This window comes from Equus przewalskii, chromosome 5 (assembly GCF_037783145.1).
Source record: "Equus przewalskii isolate Varuska chromosome 5, EquPr2, whole genome shotgun sequence".
Classification (NCBI taxonomy): Eukaryota; Metazoa; Chordata; class Mammalia; order Perissodactyla; family Equidae; genus Equus; species Equus przewalskii.
Window position 1 is genome coordinate 44,161,044 of NC_091835.1, and position 24,631 is coordinate 44,185,674.

Consider the following 24,631-nt stretch of genomic DNA (forward strand, 5'->3'; position numbering starts at 1 on the left):
ATTGTTCAAATTATTGCAAGAAATATTTGGGAAAATGTAAACACATGGGGCAGAATAAAAAGTAACCATCCTTATCTAAAAACCATGCCTCTAATTAATAGATGAATAGAGTTCTGAGATTAATCTTAAAAAACTAAAATCAAAAAATGTCGTAAATTTTAAAGAACTGGATATCATCAGGAAGTTGGTCTGCTGGAATGAACATGAAGGCATCTTTAGGAAAACGATCGCTCTCTGTCCAGTTATCTCTGAATGTCTGGACTGAGCTTGAAAAACTGAGTATTCCTAACATGGGCTGAAATTAGTAGTGCTAGTGGCTCAGGAGTCACCTGTAGAAAATATTTCTACTTTTAATTTAGGGCTATTTAAACATGCATATAGAAAATAACAAAATTTTATACCTAGACTGGATTGTGGAGATCACGAAATGTGTCCCCTTCCATTTCAAAGCTGAGTAAACTCAAGTACAGAAAACTAAAATGCTTTCTTTAAGGTCACACAGCTAGTTCGTGGCAGAACCAGGACTAGAATCCTCGTCTACCAATACCTAGATTCAGTTTTTTTTTCCACAATGTCATAGTACCTCTTGCTAGGAAATAGAAAAGATGGGAAACTCTCTGTTGAATTTAAAGGACCAGAATGACCAGACATTCATAATTATTTGCATCTTGGTAGAGGAAGACTATCTATAATAATAATAAGCACACAGACTTAATAACTAATCATAAATGAAAGACTTCTTCAGTCAAGCCTTTGAGTGCACTAGACATAATAGCAGGGGAGGGTCTGGCTTCCGTCCTTGGCATATAACATGAGACTCTATATGGGCCAAAGGGTAATTCTCGTAGATGAACAGCCACAGTGCTGGACGTCTGGAAATCAAGTCAAAAGAAATATCAGGAAACTTCATGTGGCAAGTAGATGCCAGATGGGGAGAAAGCACCCTGATGTGCGTTTCTTGCCCAGCTAAAATACTATAAAGCCCTCAAACGTGCTACAACAAAATTTTTATCAAAAGATATGTTATTTATCTTCATTTCTCCATAACCTCTCATAAGCATTTACTTCCTTTTCCCTGTGGTTTCATCCAACATTTTTGTAAGTTCCATATCTTTCACATATTCTCTATTACCTCCCTCCCTTTTATTTTTAAATCTTTGCTGAAGCCACGGGGGAAACACATTAGGTGGGAATGGCTGTTTTTACAGAGTTGTTAAAAATCACTTCAAATGTGAGGATATTAAATAGCCTGGACTCTCAGGGATGGCGGGTGGCAATTCAACACCTACCCCTCACTACTGGTGCCAGGGACTAGCATCCCTGCCATCAGAAGAGAATCTCTAACCCAAAGTGTGAACAACAGGCAAGGGCTGCTCTTGCACCCTTCACCCAGGGTCTGCCATTATTCAGATATATACTTCTTCCGTATAGGAAACAGAGGGTATGAAAACAAGTCATAATTATGTGCATTTTTAAAACATTTGGTGGCTTGCAGATGCTACATGGAAATAGTTCACATCTAATTCCTTTACTCCCACCATTCAAAAAATGTCTACTTTGTAAGTGAATTATATAATTTGGATCATTTTCCTATATGATAAAAAAAAAAAGAGAAAGAATTCATGAAATCCAAGGAATGGATGCATAAGGCAAAAATCCAATTTCAAAAATGGTGTCTAATCAGATCAACTTTTATCACAGTACAATGCATGGTAAAGCTATTCTGAGAAGATCTCACTTTAAGCATTCATATAGTGAAAAACCATGTCTATACAAAATGAGATGACAACCTTTTCTAAGCACTATTCCTTATAACAGTTGAGTACATCAGAGCATGGACTCTGATTCCTGGGTCCCAATCCTGGCTTCTCATAGCTGTGTAACTGTGGGCAAGTTACTTCTCTGTACCTTAGTCTACTCATATATAAAATGTGCTAGCACATAAGGTTGTTGTGGGAATTAAATGAATCAGTCTTTGATAAGTCCTTAAACAATGCCTGGCACACAGCATGAGCATCTTTCTGCAGTATAGTACAGGGATCTAAAATGTTTTTGTAAGAAGTTTCTTTAAGTTTCTTCAAATACTTTTATACCATCGGATGGAAGAGCCATGGGAAAAAGTGTGTTGTTGGCCATTTCTGAAGAGAGATGGTGGCTGCTCCTAATACACAAGCACAAAGGGAGGAGTAAAGCCATGGCAGGTGGCCTGGAGATTTGATTCCAGACAGCATGCTTTATGCAGGATCTGATCAGTGCTATGCTTTCTGTCTTTCTTTTTATCAAGTGCGAGACACTGGCACTCAATAAATATTTTTGGGGTGAATGAATGAAAAGATGAATAAGACACAGAATTGCTTTTGCTATGTTTGTAATCCAGTGGCAGTCTATAAGTTAGGATGTTAGGATCTCTAGAATTTACATAAACATGGTGGTAGCTTTTTTGTCATTCTGAAATAGGCTGCAGGAAATTTCTTTAGACATTTTAGATGAATGTATCTGGTAATGTCGTAGAGATACAAAATGATGGGCACATATTTATGAGGAACTTTTTTCTTTTCCTTCCTACTCTATCTAGTCATTTTGTGTGTGTGTTATAAATGCTTTGAGAACAGGAATCCTTTTAGAGCAGTATGTATGCCAGATAGCAGATTGTCAAGCTTGCTTATTAAAATCTGACAAAGTCTAGTGGTTTGGTTGGCCTCAGCCCAAAACTTTCAGGAGGTGTTAAAAAATAGATTGTTTTTAATGCCTTGTAAAAGTGCTTCCCTCCACCTAAACACACACACACACACACACACACACACACACACACACAAGAGCTTCTGTACACATTTCTGCATACATCACTGCATTCAGCGTTGCAGCCAGAAATTTTCAGAAGACAGTGAGATAGTGTTGAAAAGTTTAAAGGGAAATAGCCCAAGCAGGAAATCCTCACAAGTTTCTATTTACGTAAAAGGGCAAAACAAACTCCTGAAACTTGTGAGCACTTAAAAAAGTTCTTGGTTGTGCCAAAGGTGACAAAAATATAAGATGAGGCTCTGTTCACGAAAGGAGGAATAGATTTTATGTTCTCAAACAAGTACTCTCTCTACCTATGGTAGGTATTAACAGTTTTGGTTCAATTTTAGACAGAAGCAACATTTAAACAGAAAAGCCAACTTATGGCTCAAGCAAGGAATCAGGATTGAAGAAAAAGGCAAGACTGAACAGTAAACAGGAAAAGGTAAGAGAGGTTAAACTCCTTAGGAAATCGCAGGTGGGGGAAAATATTTAGAATTTACATTATTTGCCAGTTTTAAGTATCTTATTTTACTGGAGTTTGCCCATTTCTAGCAACCACGCACACAAAGAAAAACAAACTTGAATAATTGTTTTTAACACCTAAAATATAAACTCTTGGCTTCTGTTCACATACAGCAACTAAGGATATTCCTGGTAAATAGTGTTTCTTATAGTTTATCATGAGTTAAGTATTAAAAACAGTCCTTACAGCTCAAAAGGTATATACTCTATCATTACTTTAGGCATCCATTTCAAGCATACACTCTAAACACTGTTTAAGGCACTCTAACAGAAAGAACATGAAGAACTGGCATTTACAAACCAGACGGAAGCCTATAGGATGTTGAGAAACCACATCTCAAAATCAGAAAAGGAGGAACTTAGGAAAGAAAAAGGTATTAAAACTAAGTTAGAAAATTCACTTCAAAAATCCATGGTAAATGGAGTAGACCATACCTTGAATAACTCAAACTCCTTCTTTGGCATCAACAGCTAATAACAAATGACGAACATAAAATAAGTACATAATATATATGGATGTCAGGCCAGCCAAAACATAAGCACAGCAAACTAAATTTCCATTGCCATCACTTTAAGTTATCAAGATATATAAATTGTACACCAATTCTTTATTTTAAATGTTTGCTTGGTTCCTGGATTCTAATAAGGCCAAAAGTCACTCTGGATAAGTCCAGGACTTGTACTGGCTCGAATGCCATGAGGAGCCAGAAGTACTTAAGAACGGTCATGGCAGCACATGACACAATTCTGGGTTTTGACAACCTGTATTTTGCTAAGCCTAGGAATGGAAATTAACTGTTTCACTGCATACTCTATGCAGCTTTGGCTTCTTCTCGAATTTATGGCATTATTAGGGGGTCAGATGTGATCTTTGCTCAAGATTCTGAAAATTGAAAGAATTCTTCCTGGAGGCATGAGAAAGAAGCCAACACAGGTTCAGAGGGTAGTCCATCCATCTTGTCTCTGTTGGCAGATCCGACTCTAGAGATTCTGCCACAGGCCAAAAATCCCAAAACTTTAATAACAAGTGAATTCAGGTGTCAGGGTGAATGAGATAACCAGGGTCACTGAAATCCTGAAAACATGGCATGGGACTCAAGAATTATTCAATGATCAAGAAGAGAAAGCCTGGCCCATCTAACGCATATCATAACCACATTTTAATCTTGAATTCAAGAAAGAAAAATTATTATAGTGCAACTGAACAAATACTCATGTGTTAGTGTAAGGTGAGATGAACGCAAGTTCAAGGTTAGTCTGTGGCAGAACATTGAAGAGAATGAGAGCAAAGTCTGGTGAAGATGAAGTGCTGGAGACTCCAGCCGCTCTCTCAGTACCATCCTCTACCAAGAGGAAGCCATCGGGTGGGAGAGCTATGGGTAAGAGGAAAGAGGCGGAAATACTATTTCTCCAAACGTCAGAAATATGGTAGGGTGAAAAAAATAGCATTCAGAGAAAGAGTCATTGAATGGTAAACATTGTGAGCAATTTCCTGAAGAAGTAAATCAGAAAACATGTGTAATTCTTCCCTATGTCTCTCACCTCTGCCCACCGATTACCCTAGGAAAAAACTGTGTAAATTGTACCACCAATTAAGCCCCAAAATGATTAACCCACTAAAGATGTTTAAATTCTGTTTAAGAGTAACGAATTCGAAAATTTGTAAATTCTGCTAAGAAATCATAATTACCTGTATGGTATGTGTGTAAGGTGGATCAGCACGCCCTAATCCAGATTCTGGAGGTCTCACGATATCCAAAATGTTATTTGGCACAAATCCAGATTCTCCACTTGCATTTCGAACTTTCCACCATTGCTTCCTATCATCAAGGATCTGCCATCAAGCAAGAAAATAAAGGCATCATTTCTGCACCAAAGCCAAAATTGAAGGAAGTTCAATTTTTATTCCTAGACCAAGAAACTTTTTCACTTCTAATAAGTTGACTTTGCATCAACATACTGCGGGTTGAATGATTCTCAGGCATTACACTAAAGATTACAATTACTAGTATAGAAAACGAGTGGGACCACTATCAAGAATCTACCCAAACTCCATATTACCTCCCAAAAATATTTAACTATTTGCATTATCTGAAGTACTATAGGTGACTAACATGACTCTCTTGGAAAGGTCTATTGTCAACCACCTTTGGAATAGAAAGGAAAAGTGTGAAAATCACTTTTTTTTTTACAAAAGTTATTGTGACCATCCCACATTATATATTAAAAAAGATGAACTCTTGGGGCTGGCCCAGTGGTGCAGCGGTTAAGTTCACACATTCTGCTTTGGCAACCTGGGGTTTGCCAGTTTGGATCCTGGGTGTACTGCTTGTCAAGCCATGCTGTGGCAGGCGTCCCACATATGAAGTAGAGGAAGATGGGCACGGATATTAGCTCAGGGCCAGTCTTCCTCAGCAAAAAGAGGAGGATTGGCGGCAGATGTTAGCTCAAGGTTAATCTTCCTCAAAAAAAAAAGATGAACTCTCAGTTACAACCTAAGAAGGAGATTCAGAAGGCATGGTAGATTATTCCCAGCCTGCTCACTCACTGTTGGGTATGTCTATGCAAGGGTAACAGGAGAGGAGGAAGGAAAAGTTTTTTCTTATTAAATTATTATGGTACATCTACATCTGAATTGATAACTAGCCTTGATTCCCAAATGAATAAAGCCCAGAAAAAAGAAGAGAGAAAAATGAGTAAAGAAATCCAACCTCCGTCCTCCCCCAAACAAACAGAAGATGGATAAAGCAGCTAACTCTCCTCAAGAGATACAGGTATCTATAACATAGTGTATCACTGGTAAAATAAAATAATACTGAAGAATAACTTCTTGACGTCTGATTTCTGAGGAAGGTTTCTTTGGGGAAGGGTTAGATATATACCAAGAGAGGAATACAATAAATCCACTTTATGAAGAGCATAAAAAAGGTAAAATTCTACTACCTCTAAAATATCATCCTTCAGAACTGAGAGCTCACTGTTGTTCCTTGCCACAAAGTCATACTTGGATTTGGCATATTTCTTGGGTTGTGTTTTGACTGGATCATAATTTCTATAAAAAGAAAGAAAAAAGATTATTTTCTGCTAGCTCTTCCTAGAGGCTGAAAATAGAAGTAAAACATTAAGGCAAGCCAATCCCTACCAGAAAACATTTTGACCAATTATTTAGATAGTAGTTTAGTTTTATTATGTCTTACAGAATATGAGAACTAAAAGAAAGTTTGGAGGTCTTACAATTAAAATGCACAAACTACGGCTGGGCAAAAAATAAACTTAAGGGGTCTGAATTCAACAGGTGGTGTATCTAATGACATGGTAATTTCACTGAAAAGTGAATACAGTCACGCGTTGCATAACAAGGTTTCGGTCGATGACAGACCACATATACAATGGTGATCTCATAAGATCAGTACTGGATAGCCTAGGTGCGCAGTAGGCTATACCATCTAGGTTTGCCTAAGTACACTCTGTGATGTTCACACAATGACAAAATCTCCTGAGGACACATTTCTCAGACTGTATCCCCATGGTTAAGTGATGCATGACTGTATACTTCATATGGTATTTACTGCATTTCTTCATGTGTAATAGAGGTTAAGGTTAGTAATAGTAATAATTAGAAAAACAAATTCCAAACCTCTGTGTACTTCACATCAGACCAGAACTTTCAGATGGTTTTTGCAATAATGATGACAAATTTCCTTAGCAACATAGAACATCAATGATCCAGGTATCTATCAACTATCCAGCTCCTATTAGGATAGCCCAGCCGAGAGAGGCAATCCATAAGGACAGACAAGTGAGATATACAATCCACCTACTATTCAATGTATTTTTTAAAAAAATTCTCTCTGGCTAAATTTTGACAACTCTAATATCTATATACTTGAATACTCCTTCATGTAATTTTTTTCCCTAAATTCCATTTACATTTCTTATTTATCAAAGGTTACTAAAAGAAACCTTCTGAAATTCACCACAGTATTCTCCAAATGAGGGACAAAAATATGTTTAAAAATAATGTTCCTTACATCATTGCTCATATCCTATGTAAAATTCCATGAGATAAATATTTTTGAGGATTTAATACTAAGAAAAACATTGTTTATCCTAATGAATTGATATATACTTCTTCCTTTTCCTAATGATAGTAAATGATTATGTTTCTCTTTTTGCAGACAACGATGAAGTTCAAAGACAAATTTGAAATTCAATCACAGTGTCAACCTATACCTCAACTATTTAACTCTTATGCTCACTTTTGATTTTTTAATTTTGTATTTTATTTATTTAATTCGTAACATTTACATTACTTTAACTGAATATCATTTAAGGGAGCTGCCTGAATCCATTTTGGAAGTAGGTAGGGTACAGAGATATGACTAAATCAGTAAGTCAAAGGTATACCTACTCCCCTGATACTCTATAAAGATCGAGGTAAACTTTTAAAAGGCTTTGTGATAAGCTACCCAAAATAAATGGTAGAGGGTTTTTCCATCAGTAATACTATACCTTACAATAGATTTGCAGGTGAAGGACAGAGAGGTAGTGACTTTGAAATGTTAGGTACACAATCATGTACCTGTTCAGTCATTCAGTAAGTCAATCAAATAAACCTACAAACACTTACTGAGTGGCCACAACGTGCTAGATGTGGTCTTAGAACATGATAAAAGTTTTCTACTATCAATACGTACTATAACTCTGAACACACATGAGAAAGGTACTCAAGTGGTTTTCTAGCTGCTTAGCTGTGAAAAACCATCCCAATTTACTGGAGCAATGGAACAAAAAGAAAAGGTAAGAATTACTAATCTGAAATAATTTCCAGAATATTGACAGCTAAGACAGAAAAAAGGAAAAAGAAAATAATAGGATGAGTAATGAGTTAGTCAAGAAGAATTTCAATGCAATAATTTTTAAATATCCAAACTGATTTTCACCCATATCTACTAAAAATTGAATCTATAATTAAAACTCATTTCATATGTTGGCATTTTCAAAACGTATTATTCATTGATTTTTCTTTGTACCAAATTTAATATGCTACTGTTGCCCTTAAGAGTTATACCTGTATAATTTGCACATCAGTTACTTAATACCTCTGTCATCATTCCCGACAAAAACCAAAAATTTTAAATCTCACTTTATTTAGATTCTATTAAGAAAAGAGTATACTGAGAAGAAACAAAGGGCATGCAACATGGTGCTAAGAGAGGCTTTGAGGTAGGAAAGTCCTAGGACCAGTTCTCTACTCCACTTCATCTGATGATCATCTCCTGTATCCTTGTGACCAATATTTCACCTCCTTTTCTTTCTCTTTGGTATAGGGGTTGGCCTCTAAGTAAACCTCACTTGCAGTGGCTAGAAAACAAGACTGAAAAAGTGAACCTATTCCACTTCATTTATTTCTTCCTTACCTCAATTCTCCATCTTTGCCTATACTGAATTTTTTTAAGAGTGAAAATATGAGAAAAGAAATGAAATGTAAAACTAGAAAGTAAAAATAAAATATAATAAGATGAAATGGTAAGAATGGCAAATAAGGCATTGACTCAGTTTAAATATTTAACTTATATTTAGTTTAAATATTTCTATCTAAAGGAAGGGATTTAGTTTTTGTTGGGGGAGAGAAAGATGGAAATTATTTCCTTTAAAAGTTATAGGGCTGGAAAGATCCTTAGAGACCATCTGGTACCAACTAACAGAGAGTTTCAGAACAATTCTCCTTTCTTCTTGATTTACAGATTTTGTCAGAAGCATATTCTTAAAAAGAGAAAGTCATCTAAAAGCATTTGCACTAAATTACACACTGGAGGTCCAGACATCTTTTGTTCATCAAAGCCAGTTCTAAAAAGGAACAAACGTAACTTTATAAAATAATTAACAGATGGAAAGCTTAAAGAAGCAGTGAACAATGCAGACACTGTCACCTCTATTTGCACTAAACCAGAAACAGTCATCCACAGCTCTCCAAATGGTGCCCATGAAACGTTACCTATCTACATGGCGATTAGGAGTTGGCTTAAAAGCAACGGCGGCTTCCCCTTGATCCAGATGCGACCCTCTTGAGTAAATGTTATTGAATGCATACCCATCAGCTGCAGGATACTCTGATAGACTGGATTGCTGAAAGACAGGAGGGGAGGTTAAAGAATCAGCAATACTATTTGAATGAGCACTAACATCAGTCAACAAGAACCCGCCACGATATTGTGGTCAGTTTCATTTTCAAGTGATTGACCATTATGTTAATAAATTATGAAATGGCGGTGATACATTTTTGTACACCTACTTGTAAAGCCCTAAGTAGTAAGGAAAGCAATTAATGCAAAGGCTAAATCTTAATTCTGGAAATAGCCAGGTACAAAAGCAATAAATTCTTTCCTCAGGAATTTCAGTAATAGGTGACTTTGGTTTTAGGCAGACTTTAACAGCTTGTATAAAAATGGTCTAAAAACAACAGGAATAAAACCCTTAATCCTTGCTCTCTATGTTTAAGACACAGACCTTTACCCCTCTGGCAAAGCAAATACTGTCACTGGAAAATTATATGAACTCTATGCATTAAAATTATACCATTTTTCTCATTTTTAAAATGTACATAGACACAATTTTTTACTTGTTAAAGAATGACAGCACTATTATCAGATTTACTGTTGAAGGAAATGCAGAAAGGCAGAAACACATTTATCTTGATGGTCAATAGTACTGGGCTACCAGGCTACCCCTAGGGAGAGCTGAGGTCTATGGGTCCCAGGGAGCAGCATGGTTTTAGAGCTATGGGGGGAAAACAAAGAAACAACCAAAAAAACATTCACCTAAAGACTTTGTATTATTTCTTTATGTAAAATGAAGGATGGGGATTGCACGATAGACCGTGAAGCAATGGAATTTCTGGCTATTTCGATTATTTATAGATTTACTCAGGCAAAATATTTGAAATTGGGAATATTTTAGAAAAGTATCAGACACATGTTTACTATAGTTAATTCTGATGAAAAAATTGGCAGGCGTAGGGCTGAGCTTATCCACAGACAGAATAGTTGAGATTTCCCCGATGGACCAGTATTGATGTCAAATTACCCATATTATATTACTCTGGAATATTCGTCACTGGAATACACTTAACACAAAAATACAAATAAACAATTTTCACCACTTAAATTCCTTAGCTTAAACCATCAAGAAAATGAAAAGGCAACTTAAAGAATGGGAGAAAATACCTGCAAATCATATACCTGATAAGGAGTTAACACCCATAATGTATAAAGAACTCATACAACTCAATAGCAAAAAAACGCCAAACAATCCAATTAAAAAATGGTCGGAGGACCTGAACAGACATTTTCCCAAAGAAGACATACAAATGGCCAACAGGTAAATGAAAAGATTCTCAGTATCACTAATCATCAGGGAAATGTGAATCAAAACCACAATGAGATATCACCTCCTATCTGTTGAGATGGCTATCATCACAAAGACAAGAAATAACAAGCGTTGGCAAGGGTGTGGAGAAAAGGTAACCCTTGTGCACTCTTGATGTGAATGTAAATTGGTGCAGTCACTATGGGAAACAGTATGGAGGTATCATAAAAATTAAAAATAGAACTACCATGCAATTCAGCAGTCTCACTACTGGGTATATTACTGACGGAAATTGAAGAAATATCTACAGTCAGCCCCATGTTCATTGCAGCATTATTCACAATAGCCAAGATATGGAAACAACCTAAGGGTCCATAAACAGATGAATGGATAAAGCAGATGTGGTATCTATCTATCTATCTATCTATCTATCTATCTATCTATCTATCTATATATATATATGCATACATACATACATACATATATACACACAATGGAATATTATTCGGCCACGAGAAAGAAGGAAATCCTGTCATTTGTGACAACATGGGTGGACCCTGAAGGCATTATGCTAAGTGTAATAAGCCAGACAGAAAAAGACAAATATTGCAAGGTATCACTTATGTGTAGAATCTTAAAAAAAAAAAATCAAACTCATAGAAACACAAAAGAGAAAAGTGGTTGCCAAGGGCTGGAGGAAATAGGGAGAGGTTGGTAAAAGGGTACAAACTTTCAGCTATAAATGAATTAAGGTCTGAGGATCTAATGTAAATCATGGTGACTCTAGTTCATAACACTGTATTGTACAATTGAAATTTGTATCATTAAAATTTGCTATGAGTAGAACTTAAGTGTTTCACCTCCCCCTAAAACAATAAATATATGAGGTGATGGATATGTCAATGTATTAATTATCTAGATGGGGGGGATCCTTTCTCAATGTATATGTGTACCAAATCACCAGATGTACGCTTTAAATATCTTACGATTTGTCAATTATACCTCAACAAAGTCAAAATAAAAAATAAATGGCTTCATTAATTCAGTTCATTATTTCCGTAAGAGAGAGTAGAGGCAGTAGATGTTTAGGCAAGTTTTTATGAAAGGTTGTTATAAGGAGGGGTGTATACAAAACTGTTAGAATCACTCACACCTGTTGCCTAGCTCTGACCATAACAGAGTGAGGTCAGCCAGTCTGAAGTCATTGGGTCTGAGAGTAATCGGGAATGTTAGAAGGGCGGGGTGAAATAATCACAAATTACTAACAGTGATGACTACACAACCTTGTTAAGGGTGGCTGCTGCTTCAGAGGAAGTAAAGAAGCTAAGTGTTGCCACCCGTATTTGCCACTCCATGTCACCTATGCCTTTCAATTCTAAAGAAAACCACCAGATTTGAATCATCCAAGTCTTGTCCTGTGTGTATTTATTTTAGCAGCAACAAAGTATAATAAAACCTTTCTTCTGGGAATGATTGCATTTTTTATGCATTTTAAATCACCATTACTTGCCCTCTTTTCCAGTAAAATCTTAAGGCATAAAATGCCCTAAAACCGCTAGCAGGAGCTTTTCATTTACTTTTTTAAACCTCTGAATAAGTACTTACGCCATAAAATGGAAAATAGTTTACAAGAGGAAAATGATAACTCGTTACAAGAAAAGATTCTCAGTAATTCTTCTTTAAAAATTACTTATTCAGCGAGAGTAGACAAACTTTTACACTGGAAGCGCAGAGCATATTACTCTCTCTTTAAAGGCACAAATTGAAAAAGAACTCACAAAAGTGAATTTCCGAGGCATACATTATTAAATGGATATATTTTGTGATTTAAGTTATGAAGACGGTATGCCAGAAATTTCTGATTTGAAAATAGTCAGCTGTAACTAAAGCAAGAGCAAGTGCATCATAATTTCATGTTTGATGACATCTTCTAGAAAAGTTGCCCTCTCTGAGGAAAGAAAATTCATGGTGATGAGGTCTAAACTCTAAAATCCAGATAGAGGTGAATGCCTCCCAACCAATGCCCAGAGCTGTGAGGTCATCTTCTTAACCACTCACTTAGAGGAAAGAGCAGTTACAGAGTCCACCTTTACCCTTGCATGCAGCCAGAAGAAAAAACACTTACCCTCGAAAAAATTATTTTCAAAGCAGTATGTTTGCTTTATTTTTTTTGACACTTTCAGAATTTGATTTTCTCAGGTAATATATAAATTTTAATAATATGTGTATATAAAAATATCAAAATCACATATTAAATGTTATCCATGTATCACTAATCTATTAAGTAATTAAAGTACATTATACAGTGTTTTTTCCTTTAATTGAGGCAACAATGGTTTATAACATTATATAGACTTCAGGTGTACATCATTATAATTCAAATTCTGTATACACTACATGGTGTTCACCACCAAAACTCTAGTTTCCATCCGTCAACATACAAATGTCCCCCTTTACCCATTTCACCCTCTCCCCACTCCTCATCCCCTCTGGTAACAACCAATCCATTCTCTGTATTTATGTGTTTGGTGGTGGTGGTTGTTTTTTACCTTCCACATATGAGTGAAATCATACAGTGTTTGTCTTTCTCTGTCTGACTTATCTCATAGCATAATGCCCTTGAGATCCATCCATGCTGTTGCAGATGGCAGGATTTCATCTTTCTCATGGCTGAGTAGTATTCCATTGTATGTATGTATTTACATATGCATGTATGTGTGTGCCTGCCACATCTTCTTTATCCATTCATCTGTCAATGGGCACTTAAGTTGTTTCCATGTCTTGGCTATTGTGAATAATGCTACAATGAACATAGGGGTGCATATATCTTTTTGAATTAGTGTTTTCCTATTCTTTGAATAAATACCCAGAAGTGAATAGCTGGATCATATGGTAGCCCTTTTCTTAATTTTCTGAGAAATCTCCACACTGTTTTCCACAGTGGCTACACCAGTTTACATTCCCATCAGCAGTATACGAGGGTTCTCTTTTCTCCACATTCTCTCCAACATTTATTTCTTGTCTTTTTAATAATATAAAAAATATTTAATTTTGACAGGTGCACAATGATATCTCAATGTAGTTTCGGTTTACATTTCCCTAATAATTGATGATGCTGAACATCTTTTCATGCTTGTTGGCCATCAGGATATCTTCTTTAGAAAAATGTCTGTTTAACCAATCTTCTATAATATTACAATTAATATCCAAGGGAATGATTTTAAGAAACTTAATTTATATAAATGTTTTTCCTTAAATGTGAGGATTTAGTCTGGTTTTCTAATTATTCCTTCACATCATGTTTGCCACGTTATAAACACCCACAGTAGTCTGAGAAAATTAATCAAAGAATTACATAAAGGAAATGAACAAGACTTCAAGAAGGATCTAGTCGTCATTTACTGTTTCTTCTTCAAACTAGACCTCATTCATCTAATTCCTCGGGTCCTGATCATCCTATTCGGTTTGGTTCAGCTTTAAAGAATGTTTTCCTTTTCTGACAGAACAAGAACAGTCACAGAAAAATCATTCTTAAGGCATATGAAGAGACAACATACCCAATTTCAATCCCTCAATTTGCTCCCGAAATAGGTTATACTCAAAAGCTTACTAAATACTTCAAAGACAATACATTTGGTGATCTCCTCAAGATGTAATAGTGTTATACACAATCATGTGAGCCTGGAGACCAGAGTCCAGGAGAAACTTTGGCTTCCTCAGCCAAGCTGATAGGACTTTAGAGATTTAGAACTAGGCAAAAAAATAAAAGAAAGAAATGGGGCATTTGGCAAAGAGGTGGTTGGGACAGGCTGCAAGGAACTCAGATCAGAGAACTATCTTGAGGTGTTCATGATGGGAGAAGAAAACAGAAAGAATAAGCCAAGCAATGGTAGGGCAGTTTCCTGACCAGGAGAGAAAGTACCCAACACAAAAAGACAGGATCACCCCAGGGCTCGGGGAACACCAGCAGGCGCGGTGGAGGGAGGGCCGCAGGCTGCAAGGGATGTGATGGGCTGGGGCCGGGCTTCACAGGGAACAGAGCAACTGTCACAACAAGGACCAAGAGGGGAGAGAGGTAACTAAGGGCAGCAGGACATTTAGTCACTGATTCTAGAACAACCTTCAGATCAATAAAATGAGAACTCACAATCAGACTTATGGGAGAATGCATGGACTATTGCACTTTCCACAAAAGGTGACATTTAAAAACTTTACCTCTGAGGAAGATCGTTTTGCTTCGTGTTTGCGCTGATGTTCTAGACTTGCCACAGACTCAGACAGCGAATAAAGATCCTGTTCCAGCGGTGCTCCCATGAAGCTCAGCAGTGGGGGTTCCCAACCATTGCGGAACCGGGGAATATATGGTGGAATGAACTGCTCTTTTGGCCACTCTGCTCTGTAGAAGGACATTAAGACATAAAATTAAGAAACGTATCCGTGTTCAAAATTCTCTTCAGTGAGCCTAGCCACGAAAAAACCCTAAAACAAATAACAACAGTCAAAAACAACGGATACCTAATCTATCCTCCCTCTGCTCAAAAAGTACACACACTTATACTAGTATTTAATACCAATAAAATGAAAGAAAGATTGAATTCTGCACACTTATACTAGTATTTAATACCAATAAAATGAAAGAAAGATTGAATTCTGCTTCAGGATCTGTTTTCACTACATTGCCTCAATTCTCCATTAACTCAGCTGCTTAACATGGATATAGGTTTTTGAAAATTTGGGAAGGACATGTGAAGCTAGAAGTGTAACAAGTATTGAGAATATAAACTTCCCTGGATCTGAAGTAGTTACAGATTCTCATCTTTCTCTTCCCTCCTCTCTCATCATTATGAAATCTCCTGATATTAGATACATCTTTCAAAAGAGAAAGAGCAGAGAATGTTCTTAAGGTTTATGATTTTTTAAGTTATGAAGTCCCCTAAAATGAAAGATATTACCAATTTTATAAATTAAATGTATCAGCTAGATTTTAATCAGTAAAATCAAATTAGAACTAACCTGTAAATCATAATCATCACCCATTCATTATTTAATGACTCTTATAAGTCTAATGAGATATTTCTACAAGCTCCTAATCACTCATGAACCACAAAAATGACGAGGACAGAAATTACAGCTTCATTTCTGCTATAATATGTTGTCTTATCCTTCACACATGATTTCATTCTTCAGGCTACACCGCTACTATGATGAAATGAGCCATTTTACTCAGATTATTGCATACCTTCATGATTCTTTCTATTTTATGAGTTTTTAAATACACTGATTCATTTCCTAATACTCTTAACAATCAGGATCTGAAATGACCATTTTCTCATGTCAAGAGCTAACAAGATATTTCCTTCTGATATAGTTATAAAAACTACATGGTCATTAATTTTCTGGTTTTGAGGTAGGACCCAAAACAAAGAAATTTAAAAGCCCTGAGCTACTTTTGTACCATGAGATCTGAAAATTTAATGTTTCATGGGAAAATATTAAAAGATCCCACCTAAGCTTATCAAAAAATCACAACCTACATAAATCTAATATAGTTAAGAAATCTATTTAACCAACATATTATATGTTAATATAATATATTAATATACAAATAAATTTAAATAATATACATATATTTTTGGGGGGTGGGGAAGACTGACCCTGAGCTAAAAAACACCTGTTGCCAATCCTCCCCCTTTTGCTTGAGGAAGATTGGCCCTGAGCTAACATCTGTGCCCAGCTTCCTCCATTTTGTATGTGGGATGCCTCCATAGCATGGCTTGCTGAGCGGTGTAGGTCCATGCCCAACATCTGAACCCGTGAACCCTGGGCCGCTGAAGTGGAGCACAATGAACCTAACCACTGCACCACCAGGACAGCCTACTAAATAATATTTTCAATAAAAAAGCAACAACTGCAGTGCTTTTAAAGAATTTTCTGCTTGGTAAACCATTTAATGTGTAAACCATATTCCAACACAAGAAGCTGCCAAAGTCCAAAACATAAGCAGGAATGATTTCTATGTGTTTCAATAGAAGAAAAGGAGGAGAAGAAAAAAAAAAAAAAAGAATTGGTCCATTCCTTTTAGGCTAGCCCATTCAAAAGCATAGGAAGACAAGCTTCTAAGTGGCCATATTGAATGACCTGCTCTGAGTATTGAGAGAAATAAAAAGATTTGGATAAATGAAGAAGGCAAAATTAACTTATTGACATACCAGGAAATGAGAAATATTTTTATAACTTGCCTAGTTTGGCAAAGCTTAACAGTCTTCCACAATCACTTTATTGACAAGATGCAATTCTCAAATCATCCTCCTCTCTATTCTCACCACCCTTGTTCTAGTCCTAGAGAATGCTGATTAATAAGGAACCTCTACTATAGCATTACTAAGGGGCCTCCTTGCCTCTAGTTACTTGTGTCCTTGTCCTTGCTAGACTCAGCTACCAGACTGATCTTTCTAAAACAGGAGATTATGTCACACTCCTCTTTATAAAGTTCTTGGTTCTCCACAGCCTACAGAACCATGCTTCGACTCCTTAGCAGGGCTCTGGGAGCCTCCCTAACTCAGCCCTGCCCATGTCTGTATGTCTCATATAATGCCATTCCTCCTCTCCCCACTCTCTACATCATCCACCACCCAAAGGCTATATTCCAGCTAAACTCATATTCATACTCCATTCTCTTGACTTCCTGCACTATGCCTTCACTCAGGCTTCTCTCTCTCCTGGGAAGGCCCTTTGCCTGCTACGTATTGGTGGAAATCCTACTCATCCTGCTAAAAGGCAACTTAGCAAAATAATTATGAACACTGACTCAAGAACCAGATTGCTTGGGTTCAAATCCCAGCTCTGCCACTTATGAGTTGTGTGGCTTTCGTAAAATTACTTAACTTGTCTGTGCCTCAGTTTCCTCATCTACTTCCTACGTAAAATGCATGGAGGAGTGCCCAGCAAACACTATATGTACTTACATGTATATGTATGTATACCTACTAGTACTATTATCTGCTGATTTTAAATGCCAGCTCTTCTTTGAAAGCCAACTACTCTCCTCTCTAAATGCTCTTCCTGACTGTTACACCTTGCCAAGCAACAGCATTTGTTTATAAGTCACTTCTGGTACTTATCATGCCTCATACTGTATACACATCTATTTTCTCCACTAGACTTCTTTCTAGCTTTTTAAGGGTTTAGCCTTTTTCATCTATAACACCTGGACCTTCATACATAGAAGGTTAAATAAATATCTTGTTAGATCCAAGTAAAAAACAAAGAACAATACTTAAAAGTATTATAAGTATTAAATACTAAACTCATATTTGTTTACCTGACTTTCATCCAAGCATCGCCCAATGACATCCACAGCTGCCTTTCATCATGATTGACAGCATAATTTAAGAAATCAACTGTATCCTTAGTCAATAGGGGGCTGAGGATTGAACTGGCTAGTTCAGGGCCTCCTGTTGCCTGCACCACCTAAAATGACAATAAATCATTTTTTAGCAAGAAGACGATTATTTTAATATTTTCAAAACATGTAGATGAAAACCCATGCCAAAAACAGACACTATTTTTATATACTCAAATTAAAATTTGATGTTGTACAACACACTACTGAATGAAAAACAGCTTGCCAGATCCACTCATCCAGCCCAATGGTACCTAATCATCTAAAATGAAAAGTTAATAGTTTAGCAAGTTTCTCAGCATCTGTCTATTGGCCTCATATGACTGTACTTTCCCTGGAAAATACTATTGGCTATCCAGAGAATTCTAAGTCAGGTAGTTTAACTCTGCTTTTTTTTTTTTAATACGTGTATCTCTACTCTGTTATGCCAAACTTGAAAAAGATGGTTCTAGGAATGAATACTATAGAGAGAAACAAGGCTCAAGTTAACAGTCTACAGGTGTGCCTATTTAGACATACAAAAATAAAAGGATCCAGAGAGAAAGATGAGAGAAGAATGAGAACTGGTACTCTGAATCTATGATATTTTCCCCCAGAATTTAATTCTAGGAAGTTGTCCTGATTTAAAATGGATAATGTAATGACTAGCAGAAACAAACAGGTGCAACTCTCTGATAAACAAAATGATGATAAGTGGACGTCTGAAAACTGCTCCAAATTTACCTCTCAGGGGCTATTTCCTGGCTAAAAGATGGCAGTTATCTCCTAGAACAGACACCAGAACCCCTTTATGAAAACCTCACCTTCCCAGAGATATGGTACAAGAAGAAAGGAATTTTTGTAAATGGCTCCAGACCAAGAGTCCGTCCAGACATCCACGTGTTCTGAGCATGCTTTGCTGTTGTATGCCCCTGCGTATTTGCACCTGCTGTTTCCCAGTTCCCCAGAAGGCCCTTCCTTCATCATTCAGAACTCTACTCAAGCACCACCTCTTCTGGAAAGCCTTTCTTAACCACCTCACAGCATAACTCTGACGCACCTTGGTGTTCTCAAACAATTTGTGCAGGTTATTAACACATTACATTGTAACTTACAGCTCATTTTTCAGTTTTCCCTCCCTAGAGGACTTAGACCAAGACTTATCTGACTTTCAATTGCAGAGTACAGTGTTAGGGGAATGAATGAGAATAAACGAAAAAAAGGTGAAGGATACGGGAGGTAGGCTCACTCTTATTTGAGAACAAAACCTGCTCTGACTGTCCGGCACAGTAATTTTTCAATTCTAAGCCCAATAAGCACTTCCAGGAAATATGCAGAGATGACTAAGAGGTAAAGTAACGGAGTAAAGGAGTGCAGGAATATTAAAATCTTTGGTTTAACAGAGGGAAGAGGAATGAATCAAAAGAAAGGTAAATAAAAGGCTATGGGCCATAGTTCCCTCTCAACAATGTGAGTAGGCAGATGTGCACGCATGTGTGCTATGGGTATGCTTGTGTGCAGATGCTAAGGGTAGAGGCAGGGACTCACAAGGTTTAAAGCCACTAAGTTTTCTCTGGTCAGTGGCAGGCCCTAAATAAATGTTCCCTCCCATCTCTCTCTTGTCCAAGTAAAATGTCTCAGGCTCTTAGGCAGAACTTAAATGGAACAACAGAAGTATTATAATTGGGGAGACCATTAACAAGAAGTTATTTTTGAGAAAAGCAATGTTTTCAGATACATAGCCTGATCACAAAGACTAATTTTTGTATGTTATGGAAAACCAGTTGCATTATTTTTTAGTTCTGCTCTGTGTAATGACTAGATATCTACTTATGATCTGTGAAAGAGTGTGAAAAGAGAGGAGGTGGTAAAAACTGCTTTATAAACGATACTTTCTAATACTCAAACTAAGATAGTATTAAATGTGTTAAAGAATAAAGAATATAAATTTTGTTAATTAGCTGGTATCAATTTCTTTGCATAGGAAAGGCCTTGATCTAATTTTAAAAGAGCTTATAAAGCAAGAATTATTCAACAATAACTAGACGAGTAGAAGTCTGTTCTGTATATAGCAACAACACAGGAAGCATTCATAAATTATTGATGGAGTCCTGGACTTTCATCTTGTAATCTCTTATTGCCCAGTTCTGAATTCATGCTGATAATGTTACTAGCTTCCCTATGTTTATAAAGCGATATTCATTTCATATTCTACTTCAGGTCTTGTCTAGTTACCCTTGGGAAAAGAAGGATGAGATTCATCCCTTTCTGTTACTTGGATTCTCTTTTTTCATTTTTTCTGATATTCAAATAAAACCTATGAGAAATGCTGAATTTGTTCTATTTTTGATAAACATTAAAGAACTCAATGACCATAGTCTTCAGATGCTCTAAATCGAAATTAGTGAAATTTATCTGTTTCAGATAGTTACCATTCTTACTTTTAAAACAAAATAATCACAGAAATGACATATAGAGCAATTACACATTACTAACAACGATCATTATTGTTATTATCATTCTGTAAAGTAATCGTTTGCTCTTTTGACAGCGTGAACCATTCATAACCACTCCACACATTCCTGCCTTATCCTATAAAACGGGAAACTCTTTCCTCCTGGACGTATTTAAAAGATTCTGCCTTCTTTCCACTCTTCTGTCACTCGTCCTCCCCACAAAAAGGGGAACGACACTTCAAATTTGTGGAACTCTAGAAAAGGGTGATTTGTAGCCCAGTCTCTTTTGGGATCTGCGCGCAAGGCCAACCATTGTTTCATCTGCTTTTTGTTGACACGCCTTTCCCAAACCTCAGCCCTTTCCTTTGTGTACTCTTAGATATCATTCCAGCTAATTCTCCCAGCTGTGCTGTAGGGCAAGATAGTTGTACGTAACGTCAGCTTGGAAAAAACATTATTATACTATTTGCAAATACAAGAAATATAAATTGGAAAGGAAGTATACTATTGTACCTCTTTCACTGAATATATAAGGAAAGATCATACCTGGATACTGGAAATCTAGAAAATGATGATGTGTATATTCGATCCTGGCCTATGACAGAGTGGTATAACCTTTTGCTGGATAAACTTCTTCACAAAGAGAACTGTTCCCAAAACACTATTTTGATAGCTTTGAAAATTATACCTTATGCAAATATACACATGTATGAGAAGGGAGTTTTCTGGGAGAAAAGGTGTATTATGTGCATGTCACTATCCTTGGCACAGAGTGGGCAGGCCAAAGGCTGCTAAGTGTTCCCTGGTGTTCATTCTCCTCTTCTTCCTTCTAGGAAGAGAAGCCTCTACTTTTTAGATGAATACATAGCCACTTAGATGGAGACTATATTCCTTTGGTGTTAGGTGTGGCTACATAAGGAAGTTCAGGCGAATTAGATAATGGCAGAAATTATCTGTTTAAGTTCAGAATCACTCCTTAAAGACAAGCTGTCTTTTTTGCCTTTGTATGGCTATTAAGGACATGGAGGGAAATCATGTATTTACCTTTGTAAATAGGTAAATAGCTAAATAAGGACATGGAGGTAAATCACCATAGAGATATCTGACACAGTTGCTCAAGTCTTCCTCTTGGGAACAATTTCTTCATTTGGCTTCCAGAATACCACACATTCTTGTTTTTCTTCTCCTGTCTTACTGCTTCTTCTCAAACTTCTTTTCTGGTTCTTTCCATTCTCCTAACACTGAACTGCCCAGGGCTCAACCAGTCCTTGGTCCTCTATTTATAATCACTCCCTTGGTGACATCATCCAATTTCATGGTTTTAAATGCCTTCTGTACGCAGATGATCCTCAAATTTATACCTCTAGGCCTGTTTTCTCCATTGAACTCTAAATTCCCATATTCAACTATCAATTCAAGTTTTTCCATTTGGATATAACTCAATTTTGACATGCCTAAAACTGAATTCCTTACCTTCTTCCCAAAACCCATTTTACACACAAGTCTTCCCTATCTCAGTTATAATTAGTCCATCCTTCCACTCTTAACCAAAACCTCTGGAGATATCCTTGGCTCTTGCAAAGCAAATCCAATCTACATAGGCTCTTGCATAGCACAGTCCAATTCTGATAACCAGAATAAGACTTCTTCTCAACGTCTCCAATGGTACCTGGTCCAAACACCATAATCTCCCATATGGATTATTTTAACAGTCACTTCAGTCCCTCTTCACCTAAACTCTAAACACTGCTGTCAGAGCAATCCTTTTCTCCTGAAAACCCTCCAAAAGTATAAAAAGTTTCACAATCACCTCTAAGGACGAACAAGATATGTCCTCCTATTACTTTGCTGACCTCACCTCCTTGTAATGAGACTTCCTCCCTCATTCTGTTCAAATCACAATAGCTATTTATTCCAAGAATGTGATTGGCATGTTACCATCTCAGAGCATTTACATTAGCTGTTCTCTGTCTGGAATTCTCTTAAGAAATCTACATGACTCATTCCTCACTGCCTTTGCTCAAAAGACACTGTCTCACTGAGTCGTTCCCTTAACCAATCCTATTCACAAAGTCTATTATTCCACAACACACACACACACACATGCACACACCTGGAATACTCCCTGTTCTCCTTCTCTGCTGTATTTTTCCATATTTATTTTCAGCAAACTGTATTATTTATGCAATTATTTAGGTTATTGGCTGCCCCTCCACACTATAAGTCCTGAGAGGGTAAGAATTTATGTCTATTTTGTTCCTGATGAGCCACTAATAATGCCAAGTACACAGCAGGCTCTCAATTAATTTCTGTTGAATAAATAAACAGATGAGTGAACGCTCAGGAGATGGAAGAATACCCCAATGAAAAGAATCTGGATTTCTGAATAACTTCATGGAGCAAAGCCATCCATCAAGAACTGGACTCCTCATGCCTAGCTCATTTTGTGAGAAGGAGAAAAATTTCTATATTACTCAAGCCATTTATATTATACACTTAGTAGCAAACAAATCTTTATTTCTTTTCATTTCCCTCCCTCTGTCAGAGACGTCAGTTTCCTCAGCTATAAAATAAGGTCTTTGACCTAGATGATGTCATAGGTTCTTTTAAATTCTCAAATTTCACATCCTCAATGTTTACAAACACGGCAAGAAAAGTAGTATCCACGCACAGTGATGAGGAAAAACTCTCTAGATAATCCAGACAGACACTTGGGGATGAAAAAACATACTGAGAATTACTTTCTTAAGTTAATACAATCTTACCATATTTAATGGAGTAAATAAAAAGTGAACCAAATCTGAAGCACTGGGATTCTGGATATGAGGCTTCAATTTGGCCTGTAACATTAAGAAGATAGACAAACACATTATCATGATGTTATTGAGCGAAAGAGAGACCTTCAAAAAGGTCCAACACAGACACAGAGGAAGAGTTCTTTACTACTAGTTTTATTTTTAGTATATTAAATCAGCCTGGGTGAGTCAGAGTAGGAGAATTTAGGTTAAGAAAAAATTAGGAATCATTCTTTTTTGATCAAGTTTCTTAGACATACAGGTTTTACAATCTGTTGTCCTAATTAAAGGCAAATCAGAACATACATACAAAACCTCTACAAGGACAATTCCATCTCTCAATTTAATCAGGAACATCCTAGCTAGACTTTTGTCTCTTTCATTTGTTTCTTTTAATTATATATAAATAAATGTCTCTTACCAGAAGGTTAAATCCATGTTTAAACTTTTGTAAACAGTCAACAAATTCATCAGGAGGTGGGGGTTTTGCCCGCAGAGTTAAAACACCCTCTAAAGAAATAAATGGGAGGAGGGGTAGATGAGAGCAGAGTTCCAAGAAAATCTATTAAACGAAAAAGTTAAAACCCACATTTATGTCTGTGAAGTTTGATGACCATGCTACCATTTCATGTCTGACTGTAACAAATTAAGATGATCCAACACTGGAAATGGATTCCTCTACCCTTAGGCACCACTGATTACTCACTCAACTCCATAAATTTATATTGTAGCCCTTCTACGTGCCAGCCACTGTGCTTATCATCCTGAAGACCAGAAAAATGTGTAAGTTACAAGCCCTGCTCCTGAGGGCCTTAAAATCTAATAGCAGACATGAATCAGACAGGCGCTATAAGAGACTGCATCTGGTTGGGAGATGAGGGAAGGTACACCTAAAAGATCTTTCATGGGGAAATGAGCTTTTAAGAAGGGATTCGAAAAGTCTGTTCCAGGGCAATTTGGTCAGAAAAACATCATAGCTGGATAAAAGCAGCATAAACAAAAACATGGAAAAAGGAAACTGCATATATATGAAACAACAAACATAAAAGCAGAGAAACACGAGAATGGAAAAGTAGATTAAGGTTAGATTGTGGATGAGCTTGACTGCCAGGGTGAGGAGTGGGCTTAAATCAATAGAACATAGAAATAACATGCTTTTCAGCAGGAAAATGAAGTGACTGGTTTAGAGTTTTAAGACTACTGTCCTCGAGGAATAGAAGATTGGAGGCTTGAAGACTGCTTAGAGCGCTGGGGGAAAAATGATGAAAGCTTGAAGCAGACGCTGGTTACGAAAATATAAAGGGAAAAAACTGGATATAAGAGAT

General features: G+C 36.7%; 1 protein-coding gene across 23 annotated transcripts in view; it reads right to left on the minus strand.

Annotated features, from left to right (window-relative positions):
• The window catches only part of EPS8 (EGFR pathway substrate 8, signaling adaptor), a 171,371-nt gene that overhangs the window by 15,253 nt on the left and 131,487 nt on the right, over window positions 1-24,631 (minus strand). For 19 of the 23 annotated variants that reach the window (XM_070619197.1, XM_070619204.1, XM_070619190.1 and 16 more), the window contains 7 exons: window positions 23,728-23,816; window positions 23,277-23,351; window positions 17,996-18,144; window positions 14,890-15,070; window positions 9,305-9,435; window positions 6,250-6,358; window positions 4,997-5,140 (listed from right to left, as the gene is read on the minus strand). In XM_070619197.1, coding sequence (XP_070475298.1) covers window positions 4,997-5,140; window positions 6,250-6,358; window positions 9,305-9,435; window positions 14,890-15,070; window positions 17,996-18,144; window positions 23,277-23,351; window positions 23,728-23,816 — 878 coding nt within the window. Of the gene's footprint in view, window positions 1-4,996; window positions 5,141-6,249; window positions 6,359-9,304; window positions 9,436-12,954; window positions 14,171-14,889; window positions 15,071-17,995; window positions 18,145-23,276; window positions 23,352-23,727; window positions 23,817-24,631 lie in introns of those variants that run through there. The other 4 variants (XM_070619207.1, XM_070619208.1, XM_070619210.1 and 1 more) reach the window with 1 other exon arrangement.